General features: G+C 47.6%; 2 protein-coding genes across 5 annotated transcripts in view; one reads left to right on the top strand and one right to left on the bottom strand.

Annotated features, from left to right (window-relative positions):
• Positions 1 to 1,849: 1,849 nt before the first annotated feature.
• BID (BH3 interacting domain death agonist) lies at positions 1,850 to 20,329 on the top strand. 3 transcript variants are annotated; one of them, XM_042837899.1, is made up of 6 exons: positions 1,850 to 1,913; positions 14,434 to 14,498; positions 16,370 to 16,580; positions 17,521 to 17,666; positions 18,928 to 19,131; positions 19,582 to 20,329. In XM_042837899.1, the coding sequence occupies exons 2-6, from the start codon at positions 14,490 to 14,492 to the stop codon at positions 19,591 to 19,593; spliced, it is 582 nt and encodes a 193-aa protein (XP_042693833.1). In that variant the 5' UTR covers positions 1,850 to 1,913; positions 14,434 to 14,489; the 3' UTR covers positions 19,594 to 20,329. The 3 variants fall into 3 exon arrangements, with proteins under 3 accessions (XP_042693833.1, XP_042693835.1, XP_042693834.1); XM_042837901.1 differs by lacking the exon at positions 1,850 to 1,913 and adding an exon at positions 2,333 to 2,444; XM_042837900.1 differs by lacking the exon at positions 1,850 to 1,913 and adding an exon at positions 3,906 to 3,930.
• A 229-nt stretch (positions 20,330 to 20,558) lies between these two features.
• Positions 20,559 to 27,297, bottom strand: part of BCL2L13 (BCL2 like 13) — a 42,138-nt gene continuing 35,399 nt past the window's right edge. For both annotated transcript variants that reach the window (XM_042837727.1, XM_042837728.1), the window contains exon 7: positions 20,559 to 27,066. In XM_042837727.1, the coding sequence (XP_042693661.1) occupies positions 26,260 to 27,066 (807 nt within the window). In that variant the 3' untranslated portion in view covers positions 20,559 to 26,259. The remainder of the gene's footprint in view (positions 27,067 to 27,297) is intronic.

Genomic DNA, 27,297 nt, shown 5'->3' with positions numbered 1-27,297 from the left:
CAGTGTGGCAGCTTAGGAAGGTTAGCTAAGATATATTATCTGCAGCTCCAGAGCAGTGTCTGTCAGCAGACTGGAAGGATTCAGACGTTAAACCTCACCAACTTACGTGTCAAGAAAAAGCTGTCACATTTGAGCATCTCCTGTTGGAAAAGGACAAATGTTCAGCTCAAGTGCTTGGTGTTGTGTCCTGTAAACTTCAGGAACTTGAAGCCCAGAGGAATTGTATCCAGTCAGCAGCACTGCTGTCATCAAGTATGTGAAGCACATCATAAGACTCGATGTGCCATTTGTTCGAGAGGCAGAGAACACACAGGATGTTGAGGGAAATCCCAGCTGGGGAAAACCGTAATGATGAATCTTACTTGCCTGCCAGCTCAACCATCATCAAAACAAAGGAAAAACTCTGGTGTTTGTAAAGCGGTTGTTTTAAAGCAGACCTACTATGGCCACAGAAAGGGATGCTGGGCCTTGGGCTTTCCTCTTTGGCTGGGTGTCAGGTTGTGCGGAAGGGTGGCAGGAGTGAGATACTGCGCTTCATTCCAGCAGCTTGGTTCTCTGGGGACACACCAAACCTGACAGTTCTCATGTCATTTTTTTTTATCTCTTGCTTTCAAAAATAATGCAGCTACCTGAAAGGGATCACTGGTGTCAGAAGATCGTAATTACTGCTAGTCTCGGTGCCAAAAGAGTGGCTATATAGCAAGTGACAACTGGACCCCAGGACACATGGGAGTCCCCATCATATTTAAGGAAGTTAGCCTTGAGACACTTCAACTGCCTTTTTAATTACCCTGTAGACTCTGGATTCCTCTCAGTCTGTGCACATCAAGCACCCTTGCAGGGTGTCTGATATCAATTAGATACCCACAGATTCTTCCCCTTTAAAAGCAATGAATGGAACGGTGAGTCCCACAGAGAGAGCATTCCTGTATTGCTTGCCTCAGTAAAAAGCTACACTGACCCTGAAGACCCTGAGAGAGCAGCCACACTTCCTGTGCAGATTACCCAGGTGTGGTAGGAAATAACACCAGAAAAGGCCCCCTAACAAAGCAAATCCTATCATCAGAGTCTGGTGCGGCACAGCTGTTGCTTTCAGTTTCCAATGCTGCTGTATCCCCCCAGGAACTTCCGACCCTGCCACACTCAGCCTTTCATTCCCTCCAAACTGCATCACACCCCACGCTGCCCACCTTGCTCAGAGCCAGGCCAGCACAGGGCAGGGAGCCGGGCCCCTTCCAGCCCCTGGGGTTACAAAGGGTAAGGAAAGTATTGGCAGCTGATGTAGTAAAACTGGTAAAACACACTGTGGGCTCCAAGAGGAGCATGGGGAGAACTATGTCAGGATCTGCCCGGAACTGGAACAGGTTGCCCAAGGACGTTGTGGATGCCCCATCCCTGGAGGCATTCAAGCCAGGCTGGATGTGGCTCTGGGCTGCTCTGGTTGGCAACCCTGCACCCAGCAGGGGGGTTGAAATTGGATGATCGTTGTAGTCCTCTGCAACGCAGGCCATTCTATGATTCTATGACTGGCAGTAGAGAGGAAGGCTCCAGCTTCGTGTTACTGACACCGCTGGATGGAAAGCTTCGCTTTCAACAGCGACACGATATTAAACTCCACAAGCTGTAACGCTGGATGTGCCGTACACGGACACGAGCGGACACGTGACGGGAGGAAGGAGCGGAAGCTGCCGGCTGCAACCCCGCACAGCCCCGCGGGGCGGCTCTCCACCCGAGCACCGCACCGCTGCCTTCCCCCCCCCCGCGTGGCGCGCACGCCGCCGCTCCCCCTCTCCGTTTCCTCCATCGGCAGGGGAAGCCCAAGCCCCACCCCGCACCCGCGCGGTGCGGAGGGCGGAGCCGGGGCCTTGAAATAGAGGCGGGCGCGAACCGTAGGGAGAGCCGCGCTGTTGCCGGTAAGTAGGGCTGAGCTGCCTTCCTGCGAGTTGCGCTAGGGCGGGAACGGGTTTAAAGTGGCTTCTATTCTATATTGAACGCCGCTATCTCCCCGCGGCGCTCCCTTCTATCCGTTGTGTCCCACCTCAGCGGGTCCGTCGTTTGTTTGCTTGCTTGCTTTTACTTTTTTTCCCTTAATCCCTCGCTGCAGCTCTTCCGGGTGCGCCGCGCCCGCTGCCGTGCCGCGATGCCTCCCCTCTGCCGTCGGCACGGCCCGCGCTCAGTCCGCCCGCCGGCGCCGTCCTCCAGCCCTCGCCGCGCCGCTCCTTTGTCTGCCGCGTTGGGGCGGGGCGGGGGGCGCGGGCCGGGCCCTTGGGAGGGAGCCGGGGCATTCTCTAACGAAGTGAAATCGAACGGCAGCGTTTTCAGCTGTCTGGAGAGGCGTATCTGTGGGAGATCCTCGTGGAGAAGGAGGGTTTTCTGTGTGGTCTTGGATTCTTCCTGCCAACTTGATATATCAAGTTTAAACCTTTTAAAGAGGCTTCTTCAAGGTAAATCGGGTTGGATGTTAGGAAACGTTTCTTCGCGGGAGGAGTGGTGCTGCAGTGGCACAGGCTGCCCGGAGGGGTGGTGGGATCACCGTCCCTGGAGGTGTTCAGTAGCCGTGTGGATGTGGCACTGAGGGACGTGGGCACGGCAGGCACGGGCTGCTGGTTGGGCTCAGTGATCCTAGAGGTCTCTTCCGGCCTGTTCTGACGCCGACATCCACTCCTTGCTGCCTCCTGTGTACACAAGGCAATCTTGCCTTCCTGCCTGGCTCATCCTTGTTTATATGTGGTCATGTGTGCTGTGTTTGGGAAGGAAAAATAAGACTCGTGCTTAAGGTGGTTTTGTTGAGTTCCTGCTCACTCATCACTAATTCCTTACACCCAGATTGAGCAAGCTGAAGGTAATGAGTTCAGCTTGGTGGTGTTTTTTTTAAATTCCCAAAGCAATGAAAGTCATGATAATTCTAAGTGGGGAGGGCTGTGTGTGTGGGCTCTGGGCACTTCTAGCTAGGGTCAGTAATGCCATGTTGTTTCTGTGTATTGTTTTTCCTGTGTAACAGGATGACAGGAGTCGCCCATGCTCCTCAGAAGCTGGGAGAGCAAGCAGTTACACTGATAGAGTGAAGGTGCTTAATTTGGAAGCAGACAGGCACATAAATCCTGTGATTGCTGCCTCTGGAGATCTTATGGTGCGGCCTGACACTTGGAAGCTGTGGCTCAGAGGGTGGTGACACACTGGAACAGGTTGCCCAAGGAGGTTGTGGATGCCCCATCCCTGGAGGCATGCAAAGCCAGGTTGGATGTGGCTCTGGGCAGCACATAACAGGGGGGTTGAAACTGGATGATCACTGTGGTCCTTTTCAGCCCCGGCCTTTCTGTGATTCTATATGTTTCTGTGACTGTGGGATGTTGGTGGGAGAGTAGGGGCATAATAGCTACGTGCAGAGCCTGCTGACATAACTGTGGTGTCTCAGCTAGTTGAGGTAGGCTTCTTGATAAAGCATCTTTATTGCCTCCAGTTATGAACTAATAAGCAGTGGAGGTAGGGAAATAAACTGAGTCTCTGGTTACCTCTGTTGGAGGGAATTGGTGGCAGTTGAGCAGGTTTCATTTCCTCCAGTTAGCAGCTCCTCAGAATTTACCAGCAAGTCTGATATTTCTTTGCTTAGCACCTTCCTCTGTTTTTCTCTTAGCTTGCTGTGGCTTAGTCCGTGTTACATAAGTGCAGCTCCAAATAATGTACAATCTTCATATCTGCTTATTCTGCAAACCAAATAAATGCTGATATTTCTGATTTAGGAAGCTGCACTCATAGCTTGAGTGAAGGTGCAGAGCTCCTGCTTAAAAGCTGGATCCCTTGTTAGTTTTGGCTGGCTTATCTCAGGTGAGGGATGGATTACTGAAAAATCACTGGTTAATGATTACAGAGTGTGCATAATTGGTCTTTTCCACAGAGGTTGGGTCTGATTCTGATGCAGGCCAAAGGAAGGTAAGGAAAGGTAGGGTAAAGTGTAAGAACATGCTGTGAGTCACGTGGGGTGTCTGCTCTCATTCTTTGGTTTTCAAAGCTGTTAATTCCTGAGCTTCAGTGATTGCCTCAATTTGTACCACATGTCTATAGGAACAGTGACCTCGTATCAGCTGCAATGGGAAGTGAATAGAATGTAGCTGCCAGTGGTGGGCAATAGACACCACCTTTTGCCTAGGTGAGATGATGTGGGTTGTCCTTGTGCTGTCTTTGGAGCAGTTGCTCAAGAGTGGAGCAGGGTACCTTTTTTTTTTTTGTTTCGTTTTGTACTCGGTTTTGCAACAGCAGAATACTTCAGTCCCCTCTCCCTTCTGCAGCCCTGTGCTTTAGTTGAAGCATTGTTAGGACTGTTTTGGGCACTTACTAATTTTGGCACTTGATCCAGACTTTCCTGTCTTTTGCGTCCAGGTAGTGATTCTTGGAAGTGACAAATCATGCTACCTGGTCACAGTGGGTTTGGGCTGGGCTGTCCTTGTTGATGAATGCAAGGGAAAGGCTGTACATGGCAATGAAGCTGTGGAACATTGCTTTTGCTGCAAAAGGGGAGGGGTGGTGGTGTGGCTTTGAACTCCTTTAACTTTTGGTGAAATCTCAGACCTTTCAGTCAGCTTCAACTAAGGCATGAGCAGGACAGCTAAACTGTGTGCAGTCATTGCTCAGCTGGCTGTGGTGTTTTGGTTTGTCAGTGAACCTGCTGTGTTTTCTGACATCATTCGACCTTTGGCTCATTCCTGCTGTGTCCTCACAGTGGCTTCCTGGAGAATGGACGGCGCCATGTCTGTAATGCACTGGGCTGTTTCTTTCATCTCTTCAAATAATGAAAATTACTTTTTTATTTCTTCAGTATTATGTCAGTGTAACTCTGTTAGCCTGGTGTGACTTATATTATACCCTCAGCTTTACAGCTGTGCAAACTCACTTAGATCAGCTAGTTGCTGTGCTTTAGTTTTACATTCGCTTTCTGGGACGCTAGCTGTGCTTCCTCTTCCATTTAAACTGAAAGTGAAATGGCTTGCATTATTGCGTGCATGGTCAGGCTTTTGCTCGGTGTAAAACACACACAACTCCACTGTGCCTGTGGGCCTACAGCTGGGGAGTGCAAGCAGTGCCAAGTAGCCATCTTGAAAGGTTCCTTCAGGACTTGTTTTCCACTGGCTTCATCTGTCTCATCATCATGACAGGAGCAAGAGTTGGGAATACAACGCAACGGGAGAGTTCTCCTGAGAACCAGCACCTCCAGTGTCACCAGAGGAACAGCATTAGGCTCTACTCCTGGGGAATCAGCCTTGTCTGCTTGCACCCATACATGGCTCTCTGTAAGAGAAAGACATGTACAGCTATAATACACTTGATGTTTAGGAGGAAGGAGGCAGGCATAAAAAAGCACTGTGCTTTGGGAAAGCTTTCAAATATTGAGACAAGGCTGTGTATTTGTCAGGTATGGACAAGAATTGTTCTTGTTTGACCACATGATTTGAGGCAAAGAGTTGTTAGTGCCGCCTGCGTCCCTGCAGCTCTTTCCTTGTTGGTTTCCTTTCTTGTATGCACATAATGTGGTAAGGAAAACTCAGATTACTCACATTCTTCTTCTACCAACATCAGCTGTGAATTGCATTAAGTTGCACTGTGAAGTGGCATTACTTATTCTTCTGTCTGGTGATGTTAACAAGAATCCGGGTGTTTCAAATGAGGAGGGTGGTTTTTGTTCTCTAGATAGCACAGCAGCTATGGTTCCCAGTGCCCTTGTCCCAGGTCTTTGTCAGCTTTGTCTGATCTCATCCAAGAGGCAGCTTATTTCTGAGTTGCTGTTGTCAGGTGGCATTGGTCTGTCCTCTCAAGGATCAAGCACTTGGCTCAGATGTGAAGACATGCTGCAGTGCAGGCTCATGCCCCAGAAGAAGCATCCTGTAAAACTGGATGAAAACTCTTATGTCTCTGACTTCACAAATGGCTTGCACGTACTTAATCCCAGATCAGAATGACCACGTGCACTGTAGTCAGGATCAAATCTTGCACCTTCTGTGTAGATGTAGATATGCCAGTTCCTTTTGGATCCGAATCTAGCTGACTCAGTCCAAGCCCTGACTTTGAGCTCTGTGGCAGTTCCTTCTGCAGGCTTCCTACTGGCTAAACTTCAGCCCAACTGCATCTGTAGGCTGGCTTCTAAAGATTGCTAAGTAGTGTTGTCATGCTGCCTTCAGCCCCCAATCTGATACGGAAACCGCAGCGGTTGCAAGCTCATGCCTTTTCTTTTTTTTTTTTTTTCCTCTTTAAAGAGGACCTGTGTTCCTTCATTGCCATTGATGTGCCACCTACGGGCTGGGTGAGGGTATGTTGAGCCAAGTGAAAATGAAGGCTGTTGAGAAAGCTGTGTGGTGCTTTCTCCTAAGAAGTCGGAGTACTGCCTCTGATAACTAGAAGATTATTGCTATGATTCACAGCAGAATCTCCATCCAAATGTACGGAATTAGATGTGAATATATGAAAACAGTGTGACACAGCAGCAGACCTCAGGGAGACTAAATATGCCTCAAATGAGAAGGTTGCTCCAAAACTTGTTTTGGAGGTCTCCAGTCCCATTTTTCTTTCAAAAAGGGGAAAAAAGAGTCCCATCAAACAAATTGCTATGGTTTACTGAGTTCAAATACACAGCAAGTACTTAAACTGTTCAGGCTGTGATGCTTACTCTGTACTAAGGAAGCGAATATGAAACTGGTCTAGCGAAGGTGGTAGGCATTTGTTGGTGTCGGGTCTTTGTGTACAATTTTGGTGCCACTGAACACTGAGAGGTGAAGCTACTGAGCACAGGAAGTATTCAGCACGTTTTGGTGTGTTTTTCCATCAGTGATGCTATGAGCAGACTGTGGTTTTGTTCATTGCGGAGTGCTTGGAAGTGGCTTTATTCACAGATCTCGGAGGAGGAAGCAGTCTGAAGCTGAGAGCAAGAGAAACAAAAGCTGACAGCCTTGAGCAATGAGTGCCCCTGCTTGAGAGGTGGGAGGGATGGGTGAGTGTAAGCAGCTCTTACAGTTCTTGACAGGCAGGGGGTCTTACTTAAGTGTCTAGCAAATAAATCACAAGTGTCTGGGAGATGGGTTTTGGCCCATGCTGTGCCATAGACTTGCTGCCATCTCAATGTTTTGCCACATCTGAAATGAAGATAATGGTGCATCCTCCCTCTGAGATAAATGCATGGAAAATGCCTGCACTTTGGAAGCTGTTGTCTGTGATGGACAAGTCCTAAGAAACTCCAGGTTAGTAGCTTTGGTATTAACCAGGTGATACCAAACAACTCATTTGATTTCATGGCAGCACATGTGCACCTGTGGATGCACAAAAGGTTTTGTTCAGCCTATCCTTCACCTGGCAGTACCTTTGTTTCCCTCCTCTTACCCAGGTTTTCTTTCCTAAGCCTACAGTTAAATTTCTCTCTAGGAGGACAGGGGATCACAGAGGAGGCAAAATCATGGGGCATCCAAAGTGCTGATGCAAGTGGCATATCCTTGGTGGACTGAGTAATGATAAGGACTGTCACAGTAAGATAATCATGATAGTACTCTAGTTGGTAATATCTACACCTGGCACAAACTTTTTCTGCAAATTCTCAAGCTGTCTATCTACCTTTACAGTGTATTCTCTCCCTGTCTTTTCTTAGTCTAAACTGTATGTGCAGATGCCGTGTGAGCAGTCAGGCTTCTTCCACAGCTAGAGAAGTGTGGGGAGGAGCTCCAGCATCTGCTGTCAGCTGGGCTCTGTGGTTCCTTTTGGGTTGTTGGGCTAGGAATTGCGTGTGGCAGGGTGATAGGGATTTCTTTGAGATTTTGGGCCGTTTGTGGATTTTGCTTGCTCTATCTGTTGGAGGTGTTAAGGCTGGTAGTCAGGCACTGTTTACAAGTCCTCAAATAAGGAACTTGGTAGGTCTGTGGTACGGTTTTCTTATGACTTTGTAGGACTGCTGACTTGTCATGTAGAGCAGTTTGCCTGTGGCATGGCTTTTGGGAACACAGTGAAATAGTGTGGTTATGCTTTGAAGTGGGGATTTTTACCTGTAAGATGGCAGAGCAAGCTGTGTCAACTCCAGGTGCTTTGGTTTCCCTATCTGTGAAATGCTTCTGTATTGAGCTTTGCAGCTCTTCAGTGAAATGTTTCCCTGTGAAACAAGTAAAAGCCAGCGGGTCCAGGAGTGGACAAATAGGTATTGTTTCATTGACTCCAATGATGATGTCACTCAGACTGCCGAAAAGGAAGTTCTTTCAGGTGTCAGACAGAAATCACTGTACTGGCTGTTAGCATTCTCAATGACTGATGGATTATTTTGCTTTGAAGACTTGAATTCAGTCCTAACCCAGACGTGAAACAAAGATAAATATCTTGACAGCTCACAGTAAGTCCTTTGATAGTGTCTGACCAGGTGTTTGTACAGGATGTGTCTCAGAATCTAGACAAGCAGTTAAAGGAGGCAGTCCTACATGCATGTGGCTCTGCTGCTGGAAAGTCTGCTTTCATAACCAGACAGTGTCTGATAGGGCTAAGAATAGTAACTGCTGGCTGAGCTGTGAGGAGAGGTGAAAGATCTGAAGGGAAAGTGGTGGCAAGCCAGGGGCATTATTCATGGCATTGGGTTCTTTTTTGAGCTGTCTTGGAGATGTGAAGAAGGGATAAAAGCTGGTTTAGGTCAGCACTGTTGCTATAGAGATTCTGGGACCGACTCATCTATGGCTGCCTCTGGAGCTGTTGAGAACTTCCTCCAACAGCTCTCCTTGTGGAGATAGTTACTCTTGTGCTGTCCCTCAGGATACACTCAACACCAGCTGGGCAGTGGCGTGTGCATGGAAGGAAATGCTGAGGGCTTGCTTTGGGGGAAGCAACCACAGAGTTCTTTCTTGCAAGAATTTGGGGTGTGTGAGGGTGAAATAAGCACTGGTGCCCTGTGCTGATAGATAGATACACTGCTGACTGCTGCTGTGGTGTCTGTGCGGCAGCCTGCATTGGTTAGGCGGAGAGAACTGTACGGAGGCAGGAAAGGAGTGAACACAGAAGTGTCTTAGCAGATTAACAGTTCTGTTTGTGACAGAAATGATGCCTTGGGAATTAGAAGCTTAAGCATAAAGTGTAAGCCATCACCTTTGTAGCTTCCAGTCATTAGAACCCAGGGAAAGCCCAAGGTGCGTGTGTTGCATGAACCTTTAAGGGTTTGAACAACTTGAATTTGTTTTGAGTGCTCCTCAAATAATTCTCCTCCTGAGGCAGCTTTGTGTACAAAAGCTACAGGGAAGTGATAGCTTGCTATTTTAGACTTTCAGAGCTCATCTTTTGAGGTCAGTCTCGTTGGGTAAAATCTGTTAGTGTTCTGGCACTTCTCACTTACGAGAAGTGCTTGTTTTGTTTGTCCTTCGCAGGCCTGCAGTAGCATGTGGTGGCTTTTAGGAGGAGGAATTTAAACAACTTTGCCTCTCACTGCCAGTGTGTTCTCTGCTTTTGAGTAAGCCTCAGTGAGGCTCATCGTATGCTCTGCATTAATGTATAGCAACAGCTTTTTACTATCCAGGAGGGGTTTCCCAAACCATTTTTGTCCTTATGCTTTCTTTTCCGTGTTTTTGTTTCTGTTTGTTTTCTTCTTCCCTCACATAGAGGTTACTTTCCCTCAAGTTACAGCAATTCATTTCTGTTTGGCACTGTTTCAGTGCTCACTTAAAAACTGAACACTCTTGTATGGAAAGAGGAAATAAGGAGATAAAGAACTGTCAGTGTATAGATAGCAACAAGAAACATAAGCAGACTTCAAGCTGCATCTCTTTACTAACGAGGGACTGCTCTGAGTCTCCTCCTTGATACAGTGCTGGCTTGCAACTGAGACTGAAAACAAGTAATACATTAAATTCATTGGTATTTCATTTTAAAAACAAATTATATTCCATAGAATGTAAATTAGTAAAGTAAATCAGGATGCCAAAATTTAGTGCTGTGAACTTCCAGCTCTTCAGGGAGTTAGTCAACAAAACCCTCTGGGAAACCACCTTCAAAGGCAGGGGAGCAGAGCTGGCAGATCTTTAAGGGAGCTTTCCTTAGGGTTTTGCATCCCCAATAAGGAAGTCAGGAAAGGAAGGCAAGAGACCAGCATGGCTGAACCAGGACCTGCTGGTTGAAATGGAGAGTAGGAAGAGAATGCACAGACAGTGGAAGCAGGGACAGTGCTGCTAGGCTCATCCAGAGAGACCTAGATGGCAAGAGCAGTGGGCCCAGGTAACCAATTGTGAGGTCTGGGACCTGGGTTGTAGCAACCATCCTATTAGTGTGAGCTAATATGAGCTATAGGATGAAAGGGTAGACCACAGCCCTGCCAAAAAGGACCTGGGGGTGCTGGTGGATGGCAAACTGGGCATGAGCCAGCAGTGCGTCCTTGCAGTTCAGAAAGCAAACTATATCCTGGGCTGCATCAGAAGTGTGGCCAGCAGGTCAGGGAGGTGATCCTGCCCCTCTGCTTTGTGCTGGTGAAGTACCTGGAGTACTGCATCAAGATGTGGAGTCCTCAGTACAGGAGAGACACAGACCTGTTGGAGCATGTGTCAAGGAAGGCCACAAAATGATCCCAGGGATGGAACAGCTCCTCTGTGGGGACAGGCTGAGAACTGGGGCTGTTCAGCACGGAGAAGAGAAGACTGAGGTGAATTTTTAGCAGCCTTTCAATACCTAAAGAGGGGCTTTAAGAAAGAAGAGGACAGGCTCTTTAGCAGGGCATGCTGTGAAATGGTTTCAAACTAAAAGGGGAGATTTAGATTGGATATAAGGAAAAAATGTCCTTATGATAAAGATAAGGAGGCACTGGTGCAGGTTGCCTGGAGATGTGGATGCCCCATCCATGCAGACACCCAAGGTCAGGCTGGATGGGGCTCTGAGCAGCCTGATCTACTTGTAGGTGACCCTGTTCACAGCAAGGGGGTTGGGCCAGACAGTCATTAATGATCCCTTCCAACTCAAATGATTCTGTGAATATTTTCCAAGACTTCTAGCAGCTATAAAACAGCCTGACTAGATTATCTAGTTTTACTGTGAGTGAGATGGAGTTAGTGGGCATTTTCTATTTTTTGTACTAACGGCTTCTGTTTGATTGTAGATGAGACATCTTTCAGTGAGTGGAAGAAGTTAAAATCTCAACCTGCAGCTACCAGGATTCACACGCCTCAATGAATTCAGCTTCAGATAGCATTGGTGTGATTATATTTGACGTTAGGGGTTTGCCATTAAAGAGTCCAATTTTTGAGATGGCACTAAAGAATTTCAGCTCTCAGGAGGAACTTGCTGAGTATCAAAACCCCTTATATTTATTCAAGGCAATTAGCTGAAATTTGAGGTCTCTGGAGCTACTGGCTAATTAAGTACTTTTGAAAATGTAGTGATAGAATTTATTTTTTTCTTGTTCTCACATGTGTTTTTGACCACCCACATTGTTAGCCAAAGGCTGGAGTGCCTCAGGGTTTTTTTTTTTTTTTACTGCCAGGGTGGTGATTGCTTGATGTAGGGAAGAGTTAATGGGAAATTATCATCATCTTCTAGCCTTTGTGTTAATTTTTTCAGTATAAATATTGGAGGGTGTGGTGGGTATTGTTGACTGCTGCACGTAAGCTAAGGCAGGAAACAAGAGTGGATAACCTTGTAATTGGCAATTAGGATGGGTGACTTAAAGTATTTTTTGAATGTCTATTTCTTGTGGACCAGCCCTGAGGAGTGTCTATAAAGCTTGGGTGATCCCATGATGGGAAGAACACTGCACACCCCATCTCTGGGTGCAGCAGGGACCCTGGAAGCTGTGACAGGGCAAGGGTTGCTTAACACCTTCTGTCTTGGAAAAGCACAAAGTGCTGTCAGAATGTGACATTAGGATCTTCAGAGCTGTAGCCAGGCACACAGGGCTTGCTGCAGCTTCCTAGGAATTCACGTGAGTAATGTGTGTGTTCCAGCTGGATCAAGCTCCCCTGTGTTGACAATGCACTCGCACAAGCTTGTGTGAAGCTCTTGTGCTCTGCCTTTCCAACCCTACTCAGCAAAATGCCTACGAGCATGTATGGGTGTGCCCAGAATAAGTCTGGGTCTCCCTGTTGTTAGTTCTTGTATTTGCTGATTTGAGAATAGAGTAGAATGTCCATTTTCCTTTTTTATTTTGGGCTAGAATAGTCTGTCTCTCTTCTTTTAGAGCAAGGAATGGGAGAAGGCAGTAGTACCTCTGCCTTTGATTGCTTCTTTCGTAGGTGTTTGGACTGAGCCAAACAGGTTTCACAGCAACATGAATGAAAATGAGGGAATTTGGGTTTTTAAGCAGTATTTTGCAAGAAAGATTCCATTTGTCTGTGCACAGGCTGGTGTTCGTTCTTGGCAGCTTACCCTCTGATGCTCAGCTGACCTTCCAGCAGTGTTCTGGAATACCCCTCCAGAAGGAAGAAGGCAGTCACCCTTTAACAGTTTGCCTGGGTTTGGGTGGCAGTCCTCTTCTTGTAAAGCACTGTAAGAGGAAAAACTGCTCAGCTGGTTTCACTTGTACATCTGGACATTTGCGTACATGTAGCTGTAGTGGCTTGTGTTGCGTCACAGCTCTGTCAGTGCTGCAAAACACCTGCATCTCTGCTGTGGGAAGAGGATGATGCAGCTGCTTCTGGACAGCTTCTCAGTTCTACACAAAGCCACAGTGCTGCCATGGACCTGAAAAAGCATCCCTGGGACCAGGAGGGAAGTGAGGGTATAAGAAGTTCTCCAACCTTAATAAACATTTGACCTCCAGCAAAGACAAAGGTCAGGAGAAAGGTAGCCCTGTGCTGTTCCAGAGCTCCTGTCAGGTCCCAGGTGAACAGAGGGACTCTCTCTAACCAACCAGCCTGCTCTTTGGCGTAGGGCTGAGTGGCAGCAATTGGGATCTGAACTGACCATAAAAATAGTGCAGTGCAAAGCAGCAGAAGTTGAATTTGTTTTAGGAAGCCAGAAGCTTAGTGTAATGACTAAATGGAAAAGACTTCATGGTTGAAAAGCTGCCTCTGGGCTCTTGGGTTTTTTTTGTTGGTTTTTTTTTTTTTTTTTTAATTTTAAAAACGTATTTCAGGTTGTGTTTTGGCATTGGAAGCTTCTAAGTCTTCGAAAAGCTGGGAAATTCCTGGTCTCTTGAAGTTGTAACTTGGCTTCCTTCAGAGTTTGAGTGTACTTCTGCTTTCACTTCCTTCCTCTTTTCCCACCTGCACACCTAATTGCTTAAAACACAGTTTGGAAACTCTCCTGCTCTAAAACTTAATGCATCATCATGAGTCCAAGTCTCTGGTAGTCAGCTGGTGATCTGGACGGATGAGCTCTTGTGTGCTCTCACCCTAACTTGGGTCAGCAGGTACCTGCACTGCAGCCAGGTTATTGCCCAACATGGAGGAGGCCTGGTGGGAATGCAGTGCTCATGAAGTCAGCTTATCCTAGGGAATTCTGCATGTAGTTGTATGGCCATGCGTGTGAGGAAGCAAATGCAGATGTGCAATCTGCATTCCTCCCCTCCTTGCCTTGTCTTTGCTTGATGGTCTCTGCGCTGTGCCTTCCTGTACCAGATGTGGCTATTTGGTCTGCTGGTCTGACCCACCCACCTACCTCACTGCCTAGGTGAGGAGAGAGCATTCTGCTCTTAGCAGGCGCTGGTTTTCTGGTGAGGGAGGGAGGCTGCTCTCTGCAGCATGCTCTGCACCCCTCCCTGCTCCCCATGTACCTATTCCCCAGGCACTGTCCAGGTGTAAGGCAGGCTGTGGGTTGTCAGCCCTGGTTGTGACCTGCTGGTTTTCCCCATCTTCTAATCAAACTTCTCTGCAGGCTTAGTTTTGTTGATGTGCCTGGAAGCCTTTGGCACTTGATCCAGGCCTTCCTTTTCAACAGATATCTAGGAACATGTACTGAAACAAAGCCGGAGTGTATTCAGACATCTCTAGGCGTATGGGGTGGGAGCACTTCAAATCCTGTAGATGTGTTGTAATGTCACCTGGGTGCTTCACTTAGGAATATGCTACTGTGCACACAGACCTGAGCAGCTCACTGGCTCTCAGTTGGTTATCAGGAACCTGGAAAACCCGGAGACGTGAAATACTTTTAGAGGGCTGGAATCTTTTCTGCGATAACCCTGCTTTCCTGCTCTGCTCACTACAAATGGCCTTTGCTCTCATTTCTGGCACCACCTAAAGGGGCGTTAAGCCCCATTTGTAGGTTATGTTGCATCACTGTCTGCTACGTATCTATGGCAGGTAGGCATTTTCCCCTACCTGATTCACCTGATTTAGGGCCCTTCCTGCCAGAACAGCTGCTATTCTCTCAGCCTTGTTCATGGGCACTTCTCTCCAGAAATGTGTGTATCTCTAGAAAGGTCAATTTCTACAAGGCCTATGGGCACTGTTTGAAGATAAGTGTGTTGGGGTTTGTTTTTTCCGTTTACCGTTTTCTTTCTTGCTCTTGCAGGACAAGGACTTCTGATCTGAAGCAGACTGACGAGCTGTTCTATCTCTGAATCTGTCATGGAACAGGTTAGTTTTAAATGCCATTGAAGTCACTTCTCTTACGTGCTTGTTCAGAAGTACCTGGAAGGGGGTGAGTCTCAAAAAGTGCTGGCTTGTGCCCTTCTCGTCTTCCTCAGAGTTCCTGCTGGAGTCTCTGATTCTGCACCCCTCCATCATGAATACAGGCAGAAGGTGGATGGAACCGTTTAGCTTGCAAGCTGCTTCCTTGTTACTGCAGTGTGAGACTCCCCCATTAGACTTCAGGCGTGAGATGCAATTGATTTAAGAGGCAGTGGTGCTTATTAAGTAGCAAACCACTGAAACTAATAAATAAGCTACTTGACCCATCGCTGTGATCAAATAAATATTGCACAAAACACTATAATAAATGTGATTTCAGAGCTACTGTTTCTCACGTGCATGTTGCAAACCCCATAAACCCATTCAAACTTCTGTCACCCTCTAGTATTAAGTGTGGTTGCAAGGCATGATTCTAGCCCTCTTTGTGTTCTACTTTCCCACAAGTCTTTTGAATAGAAACATAAGTCAGGTGGGTTGTTCACTGTGCTTGTGTGGTGCCCTGGGGTGCTTGGGGCACTCAGTGACCTTCACTATTGTCTGTGGACACCCATACTCATAGGAGGTGTGCTTTATCTTTGATTGTACCTTATTTCCCTCTTGTTTTTATTTCCAGACTCATTGTCCTTGTTCTGTCCTTCCTCTACCTGATCTCCCCAGCAAACATTGTGTCCCTGATTAACACATCACAATTTTTCTACTGTTGCATAGGCCATCACAGCACACTGTGACAGTACTGATATAGTTATGTAGATATGGAGTGACCTTGGAAGATTCCACTTAACCAGGGGTGTACTGTTTTAATTCTTACTCTTTTAATTCTCATCCTGGTTGATTACCCATTAGTCTATGAAATTGGCAAGGCAAACCAATTGTCTTTTAACCTTGATTCCTTTAGGTGGATCTGTTCAAGCCTCAGCACCTTCTTACTGCATGAGCAGATAGTCTGGGTACAAGAGTAGGGATTTTATTTTTGTTGTTTCATTTCTGCACTCACGCATCCTGCTTCATCAGCTGTTTAATTGTGGTTACTGGACAGCCTTCTGTTTTCCTGCAAAGGTCTTGGTTGGTTGAGGCCCTGTGGGACTTCTTGCTCTCATCACTGCCCACCTGCTGGACCTCCTCAGCCTAACCCACCTGGGCACTTTGTGCTGCCCTGATGGAAGATAGCAGAAGCAGCATGTGCCTGCTTACTGCAAGCAAATGGATATGAGGCACCAATGGTCTGCTGTCTAGCTATTCTTATGAGCAGCTGCCTGACTGTGCAGGGATCTAAATATGTTTTTTATGGAGCTTGTCTAGATCCCATTCAAGAGGAAAAAGGACTGCAAACTTGAGTTTTTTTGCAGGCTTATGCTATCTGTTATCTCTGCTCCCCACCTTGTTACTGCTGTGCTCTGATTAAAGTTAAATGGGGAACTGTTGGCTTAGTTCTGTACAGGAAGTAGGGTGCCCAATTTCCAAATACAGGGAAAACCTTTGAAACAGATGTGTGAATAGAGTCACTTGTGCTGAGCGTTCATCTTTGTTTCAGAAGAGGATTCCTGATCAGGGATTTTGTCCTTGCCACTCAAGAGATGAGCTGACACCTCAACTGCTGGTTTGTAAGACCAGGGCCAGCCAGCATTAACCAGCACAGTGCTGTGTGCATGTATGCAGCTAGGAGTTAGTGTGCATTTGCTCAGCTCCTGCAAACTGGGCATTATTGTGCACCGTACCTAAAGGAGACCAGAAAAAGGTGTCCACTGTAAGAAAAAACAGCATCTGTACAAACCTACACAGCAGGATGTGTGTTTAACAGTGATTCTTCTTCCACCTAGGATATCTATAGTGATGGATCTGACCATATGGAACGCATGCTGCTCTTTGCTTTCCTGGCGGAGTCCTCTGGCTGTGAGTTCAGAGAGCAGCTGCCATTCCTACAAAGCCAGGGCATGTTGTGTTCCGTTAAAGGTGTTCAATCTTATGATAGTGATGGGGAACTTCAGACCGATGGGAATCGAAGTGGCCACTTGCAGAATGGTGAGCTAGGTGAGTGCTCTCTTTTTTCCCCACGTGCCTTCTGTGAAGATGGTGGGCTTGGTTTCTATCCCCTTGTCTCCTGACTGTCTTGTGACAGACGGTTGGCAATACTCTCTGCACTGAGAAACTTCACAGCTGGTGGTTGTATTGGTTGGGGTTTTATCACTCGGGGTAAGACAGCTAATGCTTGGCAGCGCAGCTCCTTCTCAGTGGCTGAGCACCTGTCCCTCTGCACAGTCTGTAGCATGTGAGATAAGGGCTACAAATCTGGTGCTAATGGTTTCTGTCCTTAAGCAGTGGGATCTTAAGTGGTTCTGTTAAGCTTCCCATTGCTCCTCAAGGAGTTTTGTTTCAGCACTTCAGCTAGGATTTAGGAGCAGCTCTTTTTCTGGTACTGAGTTAATTCCCTGTGCCATACTAGTGCAGCAGAGGCAATTTCTTATATAGTTCCTTGTACTGTTCTTGCTTCTCTAGCCCTAAGCAGCATGGGTATTGCACGTTGCCCACAAAGTGCCAGCTGGCACCTTGAAGTAGTGAAGCAGTGTAATGAGTAACCACTATAGTAAACATTGCCTCATCTTGGAAAATGTATTGATTCCATGGCCCAAAGTGACAACGGGAAGCTTTGCCAAAAGGAGATGCTGTGTTTTAGATGGTGTTCATGACACAGGTCCTGGCAGTTGTCAGTTGAGAAATCAGGCACATTCTTCCTTCCCTCCCCTCTCTAGACTGAATGTTGGCTGTAGTTATCTTGAACAAATCTTGGTTGGAATTGTTCTGACTTCTCCCATTTAGCGTGTATGGCTGTCACAAAGGCAGTATGGGAAGAAGGTTGGGGGTAGGGGAAGATTGGCAATGGAGATGGGCAAAATGCCCTAGCTCACCTCACCTGTGCTGAACCCAGTGTGACTGCAGCCTGTGAACCAAATCCTGCTGTGTGTGTTGGCAGTGCTTGACCCTGAGGTAAATGAAGAAATCGTCCGGACCATTGCTGCTCAGCTTGCTGAGATCGGAGACCAGCTGGATAAACAAATCAAAGCAAAAGTAGTAAATGATCTAGTGCAACATTTTCTGAATGAGAATCTGCCTAGAGAGGTGAGTGAAAAGCAATCTGATGAGTAGCTCCCCTTACAAGCGTTGAGTCTTTCGTGCTGTGACTGAAGCAGCAAGTTTGCAATGCCTTTGCTAATTTGATGCCTTCATTACTGCACTTCTGAAATTAATCTGAAATGTTAATATTTGATGTGAAGTTTTGTTAGAGAGAATGCTATGGTGAGCCTGTATCCTTGGCAGTCTTTGCCCTGCAAAGTGAGTTGCTTGGGCTCTGTCCCTTTCTGCAGGCAGGGAAAGTGAGGTTGTGGAGCAAGGCTGACTTTCAGAGGTAATTTTAAGATCTTTGATGCTGGGTCCTGCATGTCAGCTGCTTGTCAGATGGACAGATCTGGCAGAAGTTTGGCTTGTGTTTATCACTGAACACTGAGACTCAGCAAGCAACGAGATCCAGTGCTCCCTCTTAAGGTGCCTTAATCCTCTGGCTCACAGGCTGTTGGTGTTGGGAGTAGCAGTGGGTTTGGGCTGGTACGGGTAACCTGCTGAAAAGGCCTCTGTGGGTGGCACCTCCTCTGCTTCTCTCTTCTCTCCAGTGCAGGTTCTCTCTTAGCTTATGATGGGATGAGACTTAGCATCCCTGGTCCAGCATCTAATGTGCCTCACTGCTCTGCAAGGGAAATATCCACATCTGGATCAACAGCCACAATTTGCTTCCCCAGAGCCTTTTGGCTTCTTCAAGAGATAACTGCATAACTGGATATTTAGCTTGCTTGGTTTTTCTCTGCCTGCGATGAAGTTAAAGCTGCCTTTGATTTGAGGGTCTGCTTGGGCTTGAAAAGGCAGGATTGAAATGATTTTATTTTGAGGGGAGTGGAGAAGCAGAAGTGAGGCAGTGGTTGTTCTGTGCCTGGACCCCTTTTTTAGCTCCTGCCTATGTGAAGACTTTTCTGTGAAGCTTTTCTCCGTACCAGTTTGCCCCTAGGCACGTAGCCCTGCTACTTACAGTGTTTAGATTAAGGTAGGTTCCTGTCTCCCGGGTTCTTGGGCTACTTCAGGACTGGGCAGGCTAGGTGCAGATTCTGAGCTGCTGCACCCTAAATGTGTAAGGTGCTACCTAATTCTTCCAATGCTGTGTGGTGTTTCCTTGTTTCTTTGTTTTTTTGGGGGAGCAGCTGAGCTTTGAGGGCATCAGTCATCCTTGCTGCCACCTGGGCGTGTAACAGCCTGGGAAGAAACGTGGCAGCTTGTGCTGTGTCTGTACAGGTGCATAGTTGCTGCACTGACATCCTCTCTCCCCTCTACGCAGGAGATAACACGGTACCTGTCACAGGCAGTAGAAGGGCTTGCCAGAGCCATCCCATCAGATCTGGAGCAAGAGAAGGCCATGTTGGTGCTAGCAATGCTCTTAACTAAGAAAGTGGCAAACCGGGTGCCTTCCCTTCTACAGCGTGTCTTCAGCACCACTGTGAACTACATCAGCCAACACCTCCACAACTACGTTGTCAGAATGGTGAGTGCTACCCAGCAGCTCTGCAGCTCGGTGCAAGTCACAGCCAGTCTCCTTGCTGGCCCTGGTTACTCCCTGCAAGCATTGCCAGATGCCTGCTGTTTTTCCTCTAATGCCTGTGGCTCTGGGAGCTTGGCAGGGAAGAGCTGCTGGTATGCGCAAGCTCCGAAGGCTGAGGGCAATATCCAGCTTTTGATCACTTCCCTGGGACCCCCCCCCCAAAGCCAGTCCTAGCACAGAACGTGGGGCTGAGGGCTAACAGATGCACAGCAGGTGGCAGCATTGAGGCGCGGATCTGCGTAGAATGCAGGGGCCTTCGTGGCTGCGCGGGCTGCTGCTGCTTTGCCTCCCTGGCTTGTGCCCAAGTCCACGGGCTGGGCAGGCAGGCAGAGGGCTTGTGGCTGCAAGAAGAGGCTGTTGTGGTTAATGCTGGTTCTGTTTCTTTCCTCCTAGCTGCGTGAGTGAGAGATCTCCAGCCACTGGCTTCCTGAAGACTTTTTAACTTCTTGATCTGCTCAGATACTTCTTCTGCTCATAACTTTTGAGACACAGCTGCGAAAGGGAAGGCAGAGCTTGTAGATGGGCTTTTGTAGAGTAGCACAGTAGCGATGGTAGTGAGAGCTGCATGACTGGTCTGCCAGCACCTGTAAGATATAGTGCTTACTCTTCTCCATTTTACAAAATAGGTGTTTTTTCTTTTTTTTTTTTTCTTTTTCTTCCCTCTCCTTATCAGTAGCAGATGTAATGCAGGTACAGCCCCTGGCTCATGCCTCTAGGGGAAGTGCACTGGGTGCTAAGCCCACCTTGTCAGTATTTGTAACCAACTGCTGCATCCTGCAGGTTTCTCTGCTGCAGCTGGGCAAGGTACAGGGGTGGATTTTGGGGAGGAATAGTATCCGGATATGCTTGAGAAAAGGTGGTCATTGGCTTCAGAGCAGCTTGCTGGAGAGAAAAAAAGATACCAGCCTAGAATGAGGAGGAGTACCTGGTGTCTCTCTGGGCAGTAGCACATTGTATTCACATCTCAGGTTCAATGAACAGACTTGGACTCAGGTTGTTTGAAGTATGTGTCATCACGTATGTGGTGGCTGAGGCTCTACTTGTGATCCAGCTGCCTCTGAAGAAATCATGTAAATAATGTCCTTTTATTGGTGGTGTTTTCTGTTGTTTGTTTTTTTTAAATAAAAATGGACATGACATATGCATGTTAAGCAACTGAATTTCTTCTCCCCCCTTTCACAGAAATGTAGGGCTTTTGTGCAAGTCCTTACAGCATTCTTGCTATGCTGCTGCTGCTAGTGGTAACAGAGCAGTGGTAACAGCTGTTTGCTCTTGGCTGTGCACTCTGCATAAAGAAACTGACCTCTGTTGTTTGCTGGTACCTGCACTTGAACAGGGGAGGAAAAAAAAATATCAAAACACGACCGACATGTTTTTGAAAACTGTACCATTTATTAAAGTGCAACCTGGGGGCATGGTCTTACAGCAGTGTCCCAGTGGTAGAGGGAAAAATGCATATACCCCTTCACTTAAACTGATTCTAGAACAACAAAGCTGGAAGTAACTTTCTTTTAAAGGTGGAAACACTTTTATTAACCAAATGGCACAAGAAGCTTTAGGTAGCTTTCCCCAAGAGAGCTGCACTTGCATATTAAAAGGAATAGTATGACCAGTTCCTGGGGCAGGGGCTGCCCTCAGCCCAGGCTCGACCTTTTCCCCCAGCTCAGTCTCTTAGGAACAGGACCTGCACTCCCTGCTGCCAGCCAGCAGAAGCCTGGTGGAAGACCAGACGTACACATGGAGTCCGTCCCATTAGACTCTGCTACTTAACCCGAGGGGGTTTTAGCTTTACACTTGAATAAAAGCTTATAATGCAAGATAAAAATGGGGAGAGACCCCCTAAAGGTATAGCAATAAGATGCATCCTCTGCAGCTTGTTCTGTCCAACTCAATAGTGTTCCTTGCCTCCCCTGCAGATACTGCAGGGAGATCAAAAGCAGCTTCCACTGGAAGCTAACTGCAGCTCCCCCTCTCCTACAGCATACCATAGACTTCTACCCAGGAGGAAGCAAGTCAGCCTACCTAAGAGACTGAAAAAAGTGACCAAGTCATTTAACACAGGAGGTGAAGCTGAGCAATGTGTTCTGGTTCCCCTGGCTGTATTGGTAATGTTGCAGCTGCCCCCTTCCAAGCTGGTGCAGCTCTTGTTCTCCAGCCATGACCACAAGCAGCTGCAGAGCCTTTGCATAAAGCGAGCGCTGTACATCCTGCTCCATAGGGGCCTGAGCTTGGAGGACCAGAGTGACTGCTGGTGGATTACATGTGACCCCCTCCCACCCTGTTTGTTTGTTGTTATTTTTATGGCAATACATAGCTTGCACTTTGAAGCACAGCACAGATGCACACAGTCAAAGCGCTGCTGCTCTTGTAGCCTCCTAGTACTGAAGTGAAGCAGACTGAGCCAAACGAGTTATGCACAGCTTCTGCCTTCAATAGGTACAGGCAGTAAAGCGCCTCACTGCTCCGTGCTTCACTGGGAAACACATTCTCCTGTCTGTGGCCTACTGGAGTAGAAAACATACAAGACAAGTCAGCTTTCAGTATGTTTTGTGCCTAAAATGAGACATTCTATGGAGGACCTGGGCTCCGTGTACCCATGGTGAGTGGGGTGAGTGCTCACTCCTCCCCTCCTCCCAAACATTCACAGCTAAACAATCTAGGAATTACATTCTTAGAGACACATTTTAAAGCACGCGCTCGTTCTGGTTCAGTGAAGGAACGACTGTGCTGCCAGAAGCATGTTGATTTCTGCCTGATAGTAACACCTGCCTTAGCAGGGCTTTGCTAGGACTGCCATACCCCTGTGGGTTCAAGGAAGGAAAGCTTTATGACCTCAATTATTTTGTTGACTACATCATTACAATGAAAGGAAAGACTAAACTTTTTCAACCTAACTAACTTTAACACTTTTCCAGTTGTGACCATTAGAAAGCATTGATTAGTTTAAAAACACAGTCCAAATTGTCAGCCTAGTTGAGTTCAGAGCTACGTAAAAAGGAAACAGGATTCTGGCAACAGACCTTGCCCTGTGCAAAAGCATTCAGCACTACAGCTTTCACCCCCAGAGCACAGCCCCAGGCAAGACAACAGGCAGGCAGGTTAGGAAAGAAGGAGCCAGCTGCCAGTACCACAGCATCCTGAAGTTAAGCTGCTGCTGTCCAAACCCTGATGCAATACAGAAAAGACCACACTTCCACTGCTAGGAGCTGCTGCTCAGACCTGGAGCAGGCAGATGCTTAAGGACTGACATCTGACCAGTCAGAAGCCTGCAGCCTGGGTTGCTTTGCCATCTCTGGCTTGCTTCATCACGAGATTAGACCTAGTATTTTAGGCACCAGCCACCTTCAGTATTCTGGGCAGCCAAGTTATTTATCTCCTACTCACCCTATTCTGATTTCAACTGAGCCAAGCAGCTGGCTCAGCTGTATCATGCTATGGACCAGCAGCCTGGATCCCCTCACCATGCTCCCACACGGCATATGGCTGCAACAGGAGGGTGGGTTGGGCTGCTCTACAACACTGGGACTCCAGGTTTCAGTTCTTGTTCCAAGTTTGTTTTCTGAAAGAAAAAGAAGACCTTTCCCAGTTCCCAGCCCCAGTGCCCAGGTGAGCAGAGCCTAGAGTTAAGCACAGCTGGAAGTTAAGCTTCACCTCATCTCTAAAGCCGTTTTCCTGACAGCTCCTTATTTAGTATGCTACCCACTGTAGTTCCCTATGCGTTTAGTTCAGGCTGTAGCTTCCAACCCAGGTCTCTCAGCTGTGCACAGAGGCATGCAGAATGCAGCGTTCCACACATTTTGCAGGTCCAGCCCTTTGTTTTATCATCTCAGCTTGTGGATGTGCTGCAGACAAGGATAAGGTGAAGAAGAAATGGGTCTAAGGTAGATACTTTGTTAAGGTACAGGCCACTCAAGGACATATTGAGGCACTTTTGGGAAGGGAGTAAGTAACACAAGTGAGAATAATTCCAGATGCTTTTTTTTTTTTCAATAAGTAGATAGTCCGCTGCCTTGCCTTTGCCTGCTGCAAGAGATCTGAACAGAGGTTGCCTCACCCACTTCAAGGTAATCAGACCAGGCTGATTAAAATTAAGGATTATTTCAGAGTGCTTGAAGATAGGAGAAAGCCTCTCCATTCCCTAATTCACACCTGCAGTAGTGCAAGGAGCCCAGCACCCAGGTCAATAAGAACACTGTTGCTAAGGCTACACAACCTTCTGGTGACTTCCCCTGGGCCTGCTCCAGTGCTGACCAAGCACAACAGGCTCAGCACTCAAGTCTGTAAGCGACCTTTCCAGCTAATGGAGTGTTTCTAGAGGGAAAGAGGACACACGGCAGACTTTCTGTCTAAACATGCGTTTAGGTTACAGGGACTGGGGAAGAAGGTACAAATTCTTTTTGAATTGTCAGATATTTCTCTAAGGCCCTAAAGATGGGAAGTATGTGAAGAAGGGACCAAGCAACCAAAATGCAGCTGGCGCTCCACTAAATGCTGCAAAATACCCCACACTCAGGCCTTTCACCCCACTCTGAAAACGCTTTAAAAAAATCCCCAAAGCATTTGTCTTCCTTACTTCTGCTGCTGCTATATAAGAGAGAAGACACTTCTTATTTAATGCTCCATTGGGCCCTTTGTGTAAGAAATGTTTCCCTGGCAGACGTATTGTCATCTGCCCTGCACCCACCTCCTGCACTACTAGCAATATAACCACCTAAAGAGAAGAGCCAAAGAATGACTTTACCCCTCATGTGCACACAAGTTATCCAGCATATCCAAAACATCCATCTCTGCTTCAGAGCAGATCCAGGGACACAACCCACTGAGTGGCTGCAGATGGGGCATCTTCCCCCATGTCAATGCCTCGCCTTCAGAAAGGAGAGGATGCAGCTGGGGTTAAAGCAGCCCCATGCCCACAAGAACAGCAGGGACACAGCAGCCATCAGCAAAGCAGCAGGAGAGGGGAACCCCATCCCAGCCTCTGGGACCTCAAAGCAGGCCCTGCCACAAGGCAATTAGCAACTGCCCTCACCTATTGCATCATTCATCCATGAACACTGCTGGATGTGAAATGAAGCAAAACTCTATATGTTCTTACATGTCAGAAGGAGCACACAAAGCCAATTCCATTTTGCAATATAGTTTATGTTTTGGGTTTTGTTGTTGGTGGTGCTTTTTGGTTTATTTAAGGCCAGCTTGCTCCCTTTTAAACACAGAAAAGCCATCTCTGACCCACACACTGCTGATCCACAGCACCTGAGCTGGGGCTCCCCTCCTAGCACAGGTACACACATAACAGTCCTTCCTTTCAGCATTCAAAGTCACACAAATCCAAACCTGAGAAGTTTTCTACAAAATCCATTCTCAAAAAACCTTAAACAAAGAATTCCCCAGACTCTGCCAGCTTCCTACTGACTTACCAGCATGAATGGGATAGGGATGGGACCAACAATAAGCTGAAACAGAATGTGCTAAAAATCTCTGGATTCTCAGATCACTTAAGAAACAGGCTCATTGCAGGAAATACTCTAGGTAAGGTTGTTTACAGATAAAGTACCTTGTCGTTGTGCTTTATGAAGAGTAAGCTTACCGTAAGCTCACATTTTGATTTTTACATTATCCCGAGTCCCCTTTCCCCTGTCTCCACCTGCTCTAAGCCATAGTGCCAGCATCAGCCCTCAGAGATGCATCACTATTTCTGCCTGGACAATCTGCGACCTTACGCATAGAGCTGCAGTACAGAGCAGGAGGGACACAAACACGCTCCAGAAGGAAAGCTTGTGGCCAGCTCTGTTGGTACAGCAGTGCCTTAAAGGCTTCTCCTTGCACACACCTGAAGCGTTGTGTCTGCAGGAAGAGGGATTTGCTTTTTCCACAGTTAAATTCTCATCATTTGTGAACCTGCAAATGTCACCCAACTGTTACACATTCAGAGTCGCAAAAGAAATTGCACTGCACAACACTCCAGATCAGCTTGGGAACGGGCAAATAGGGAAAGGTTTTTAATGCTGTTTTGCTTAGTGACCAGAATCCATTGCTTTGTATACGTGGGATTCTGTCACCAAAACCACAGTAGGACTACATACCCCCTGTGCTTAACCTGTGAAAGACAATACAGACTGCAGCATGACACAGGACAAAAGAGCATTGAACCTGCAAATCTCACAGGAGGCATCCGCCTTCCTTGCACACAGTTTTGCCACACCTTTGCTGAATACACTCTGGTATCCAAGTGCTTACCGAATGGCACCGTGTCCAGTGTAAGCTGTGCAACTCCACTATCTGAAGGGTGGCAGTGAGGCGGGCAGGAACACGGCAGATGGGTTCCCAGACCAGCCAAGCACAGCGGCCCTCCCACCCTGCCCCACAGCAGCAGGTGCTGTGTGCACCTCTCCCTGCAGAACACGGGGTGCTCAGAGCGAATACTGCTACAGAGAGGCAGCATCTGTATGGAGGCTTCAGAAACTGTTAAGGGCCAGAACGGGTGGGAGCGAAGAGGTAAGAATAAGCACTCTCCTGCTGGGGTTTAAGAGGAACCTGCGAGGTTACAAGGAGCAGTGCAGTACCTGAGAGGAAGCTGAGCTAGAAGGAGACCAGCCTCTCGCTGCAGGACTTGGGCTAGGAAGGGCTCAGGAAGCACAGGGAAGTGACAGGACAGCACAGCTGCAGCAGCGGTCGCTTGGAGAAGCCAAAAAATCCAGGGGTTGGCAGCAGCTGGCTCTACCCTTCCCCAGGAATTCTCTGTTCCAGTTCCTCGAGTACGAGCACCCCGTTCCTCAGCACCTGCACTTAAGTTCTTACATTTGCAGAATTTATTATTGTGTTGTTTTTGTTTTTTTTTTTTTTTTCTTTAAAAATACCCCTGTACTTTAATCAGGAAAAACCAGTCCCCGCCCCAATTCTACTAAAAACGTGATTGTCCATAGCTGGAGGCTTATTGAATGACCTCACCCCGTCACCATTACTCAAATGTCCAATTACACAGCAGGCAGCTCAACCTTTAGGTAACACAACTACAACAATTGGATTGCGCTCGCTTCTCTCTCCCCCTCCTCCTCCTCCTCAAGAGAGCTCTTACTTTTTCCTAAGCGCCAGCGCTACTCCGACTGCCACAGCCAATATGGCTACCGCAGCAGCCCCACCGTACAGCAATATCGATTTCCCTTCTGGCAATAAGATAGGCTTCTCCTCTGCAGTGGAGGATTTCTCTTCTATTTCTTCCAAAGGGCCTTCTTTCCCCACTTTTTTTTCCCCTGGAAGCAGTATTTTCTCAGGTTCTGGTGCAGCCTTTTCTTCCGATGGGGTTAACTTTGGGACAGGTTTACTTAACACGGGGATCTCAGGTTCAACAAGCTCTTCGGCCACTTTTCCCTTCTCCTGTTTTGTACGACGTGCAGAGGGATGTGCTTTTTCTACAGCAACAATTTCAGCTTGAGGTTTTACTTCCTGCAAAGAAGCAGGGGTTTCTGGAAACGCTGCCTGCACGGTCTCTGCAGCGACTGCTGACACCACTGCTTCCTCAATCCCCTCTGGTATCTCTTCCTTCTCCACGTGAACGATGTCGGAGTTAGAAGAGTTGTTCTCGCTCCTTTCTTCAGCCCCACCGTTGCTATCCAGGCTCTTGACTTCTTCAGGATCCATGGCCACTTGCTGCCAGGACTCCGGCCCCAAGGAGACGGGCAGGCTCTCTGTGTGCCAGCTCTGGCTTGCTGACAGGGAGACAGGCAGGCTCTCTGACTGCCACGATGTGGTCACCGTCGGGGACTCTGGGGGGCTCACCTGGCCTGAGTTGTCACTGGTCAGAATGTAGATATCATTACTGTCCTCTGCGATGAGGCCGGGGTACTCCTCTTCTTCAGATTCCAAACTAAAGACCGTCCCCTATGAATGAAAAGGACACAACGTGTGAGCAATGATTTCAGCATTACGTGCCCTGTATGGGAAGAAAAAGGATGCCTGGAAATCTAACGAAGCTGACAGCAAAGTGAGAGGGCCTCTGGAGAAGCAGGATTCGTCTAACCTACATTTTGGAGGAGACTACAAAACCCAGCCAATGCAAGAGGGACACCCAGAGAACAGAACAACTAGCCATGGGTGGGCTGCTGAGTTCGT

Source organism: Centrocercus urophasianus, unplaced genomic scaffold, assembly GCF_019232065.1.
Source record: "Centrocercus urophasianus isolate 14NV4802_14NV808 unplaced genomic scaffold, USGS_Curo_1.0 seq_73, whole genome shotgun sequence".
Classification (NCBI taxonomy): Eukaryota; Metazoa; Chordata; class Aves; order Galliformes; family Phasianidae; genus Centrocercus; species Centrocercus urophasianus.
This window is presented reverse-complemented; position numbering and strand designations above follow the sequence as displayed.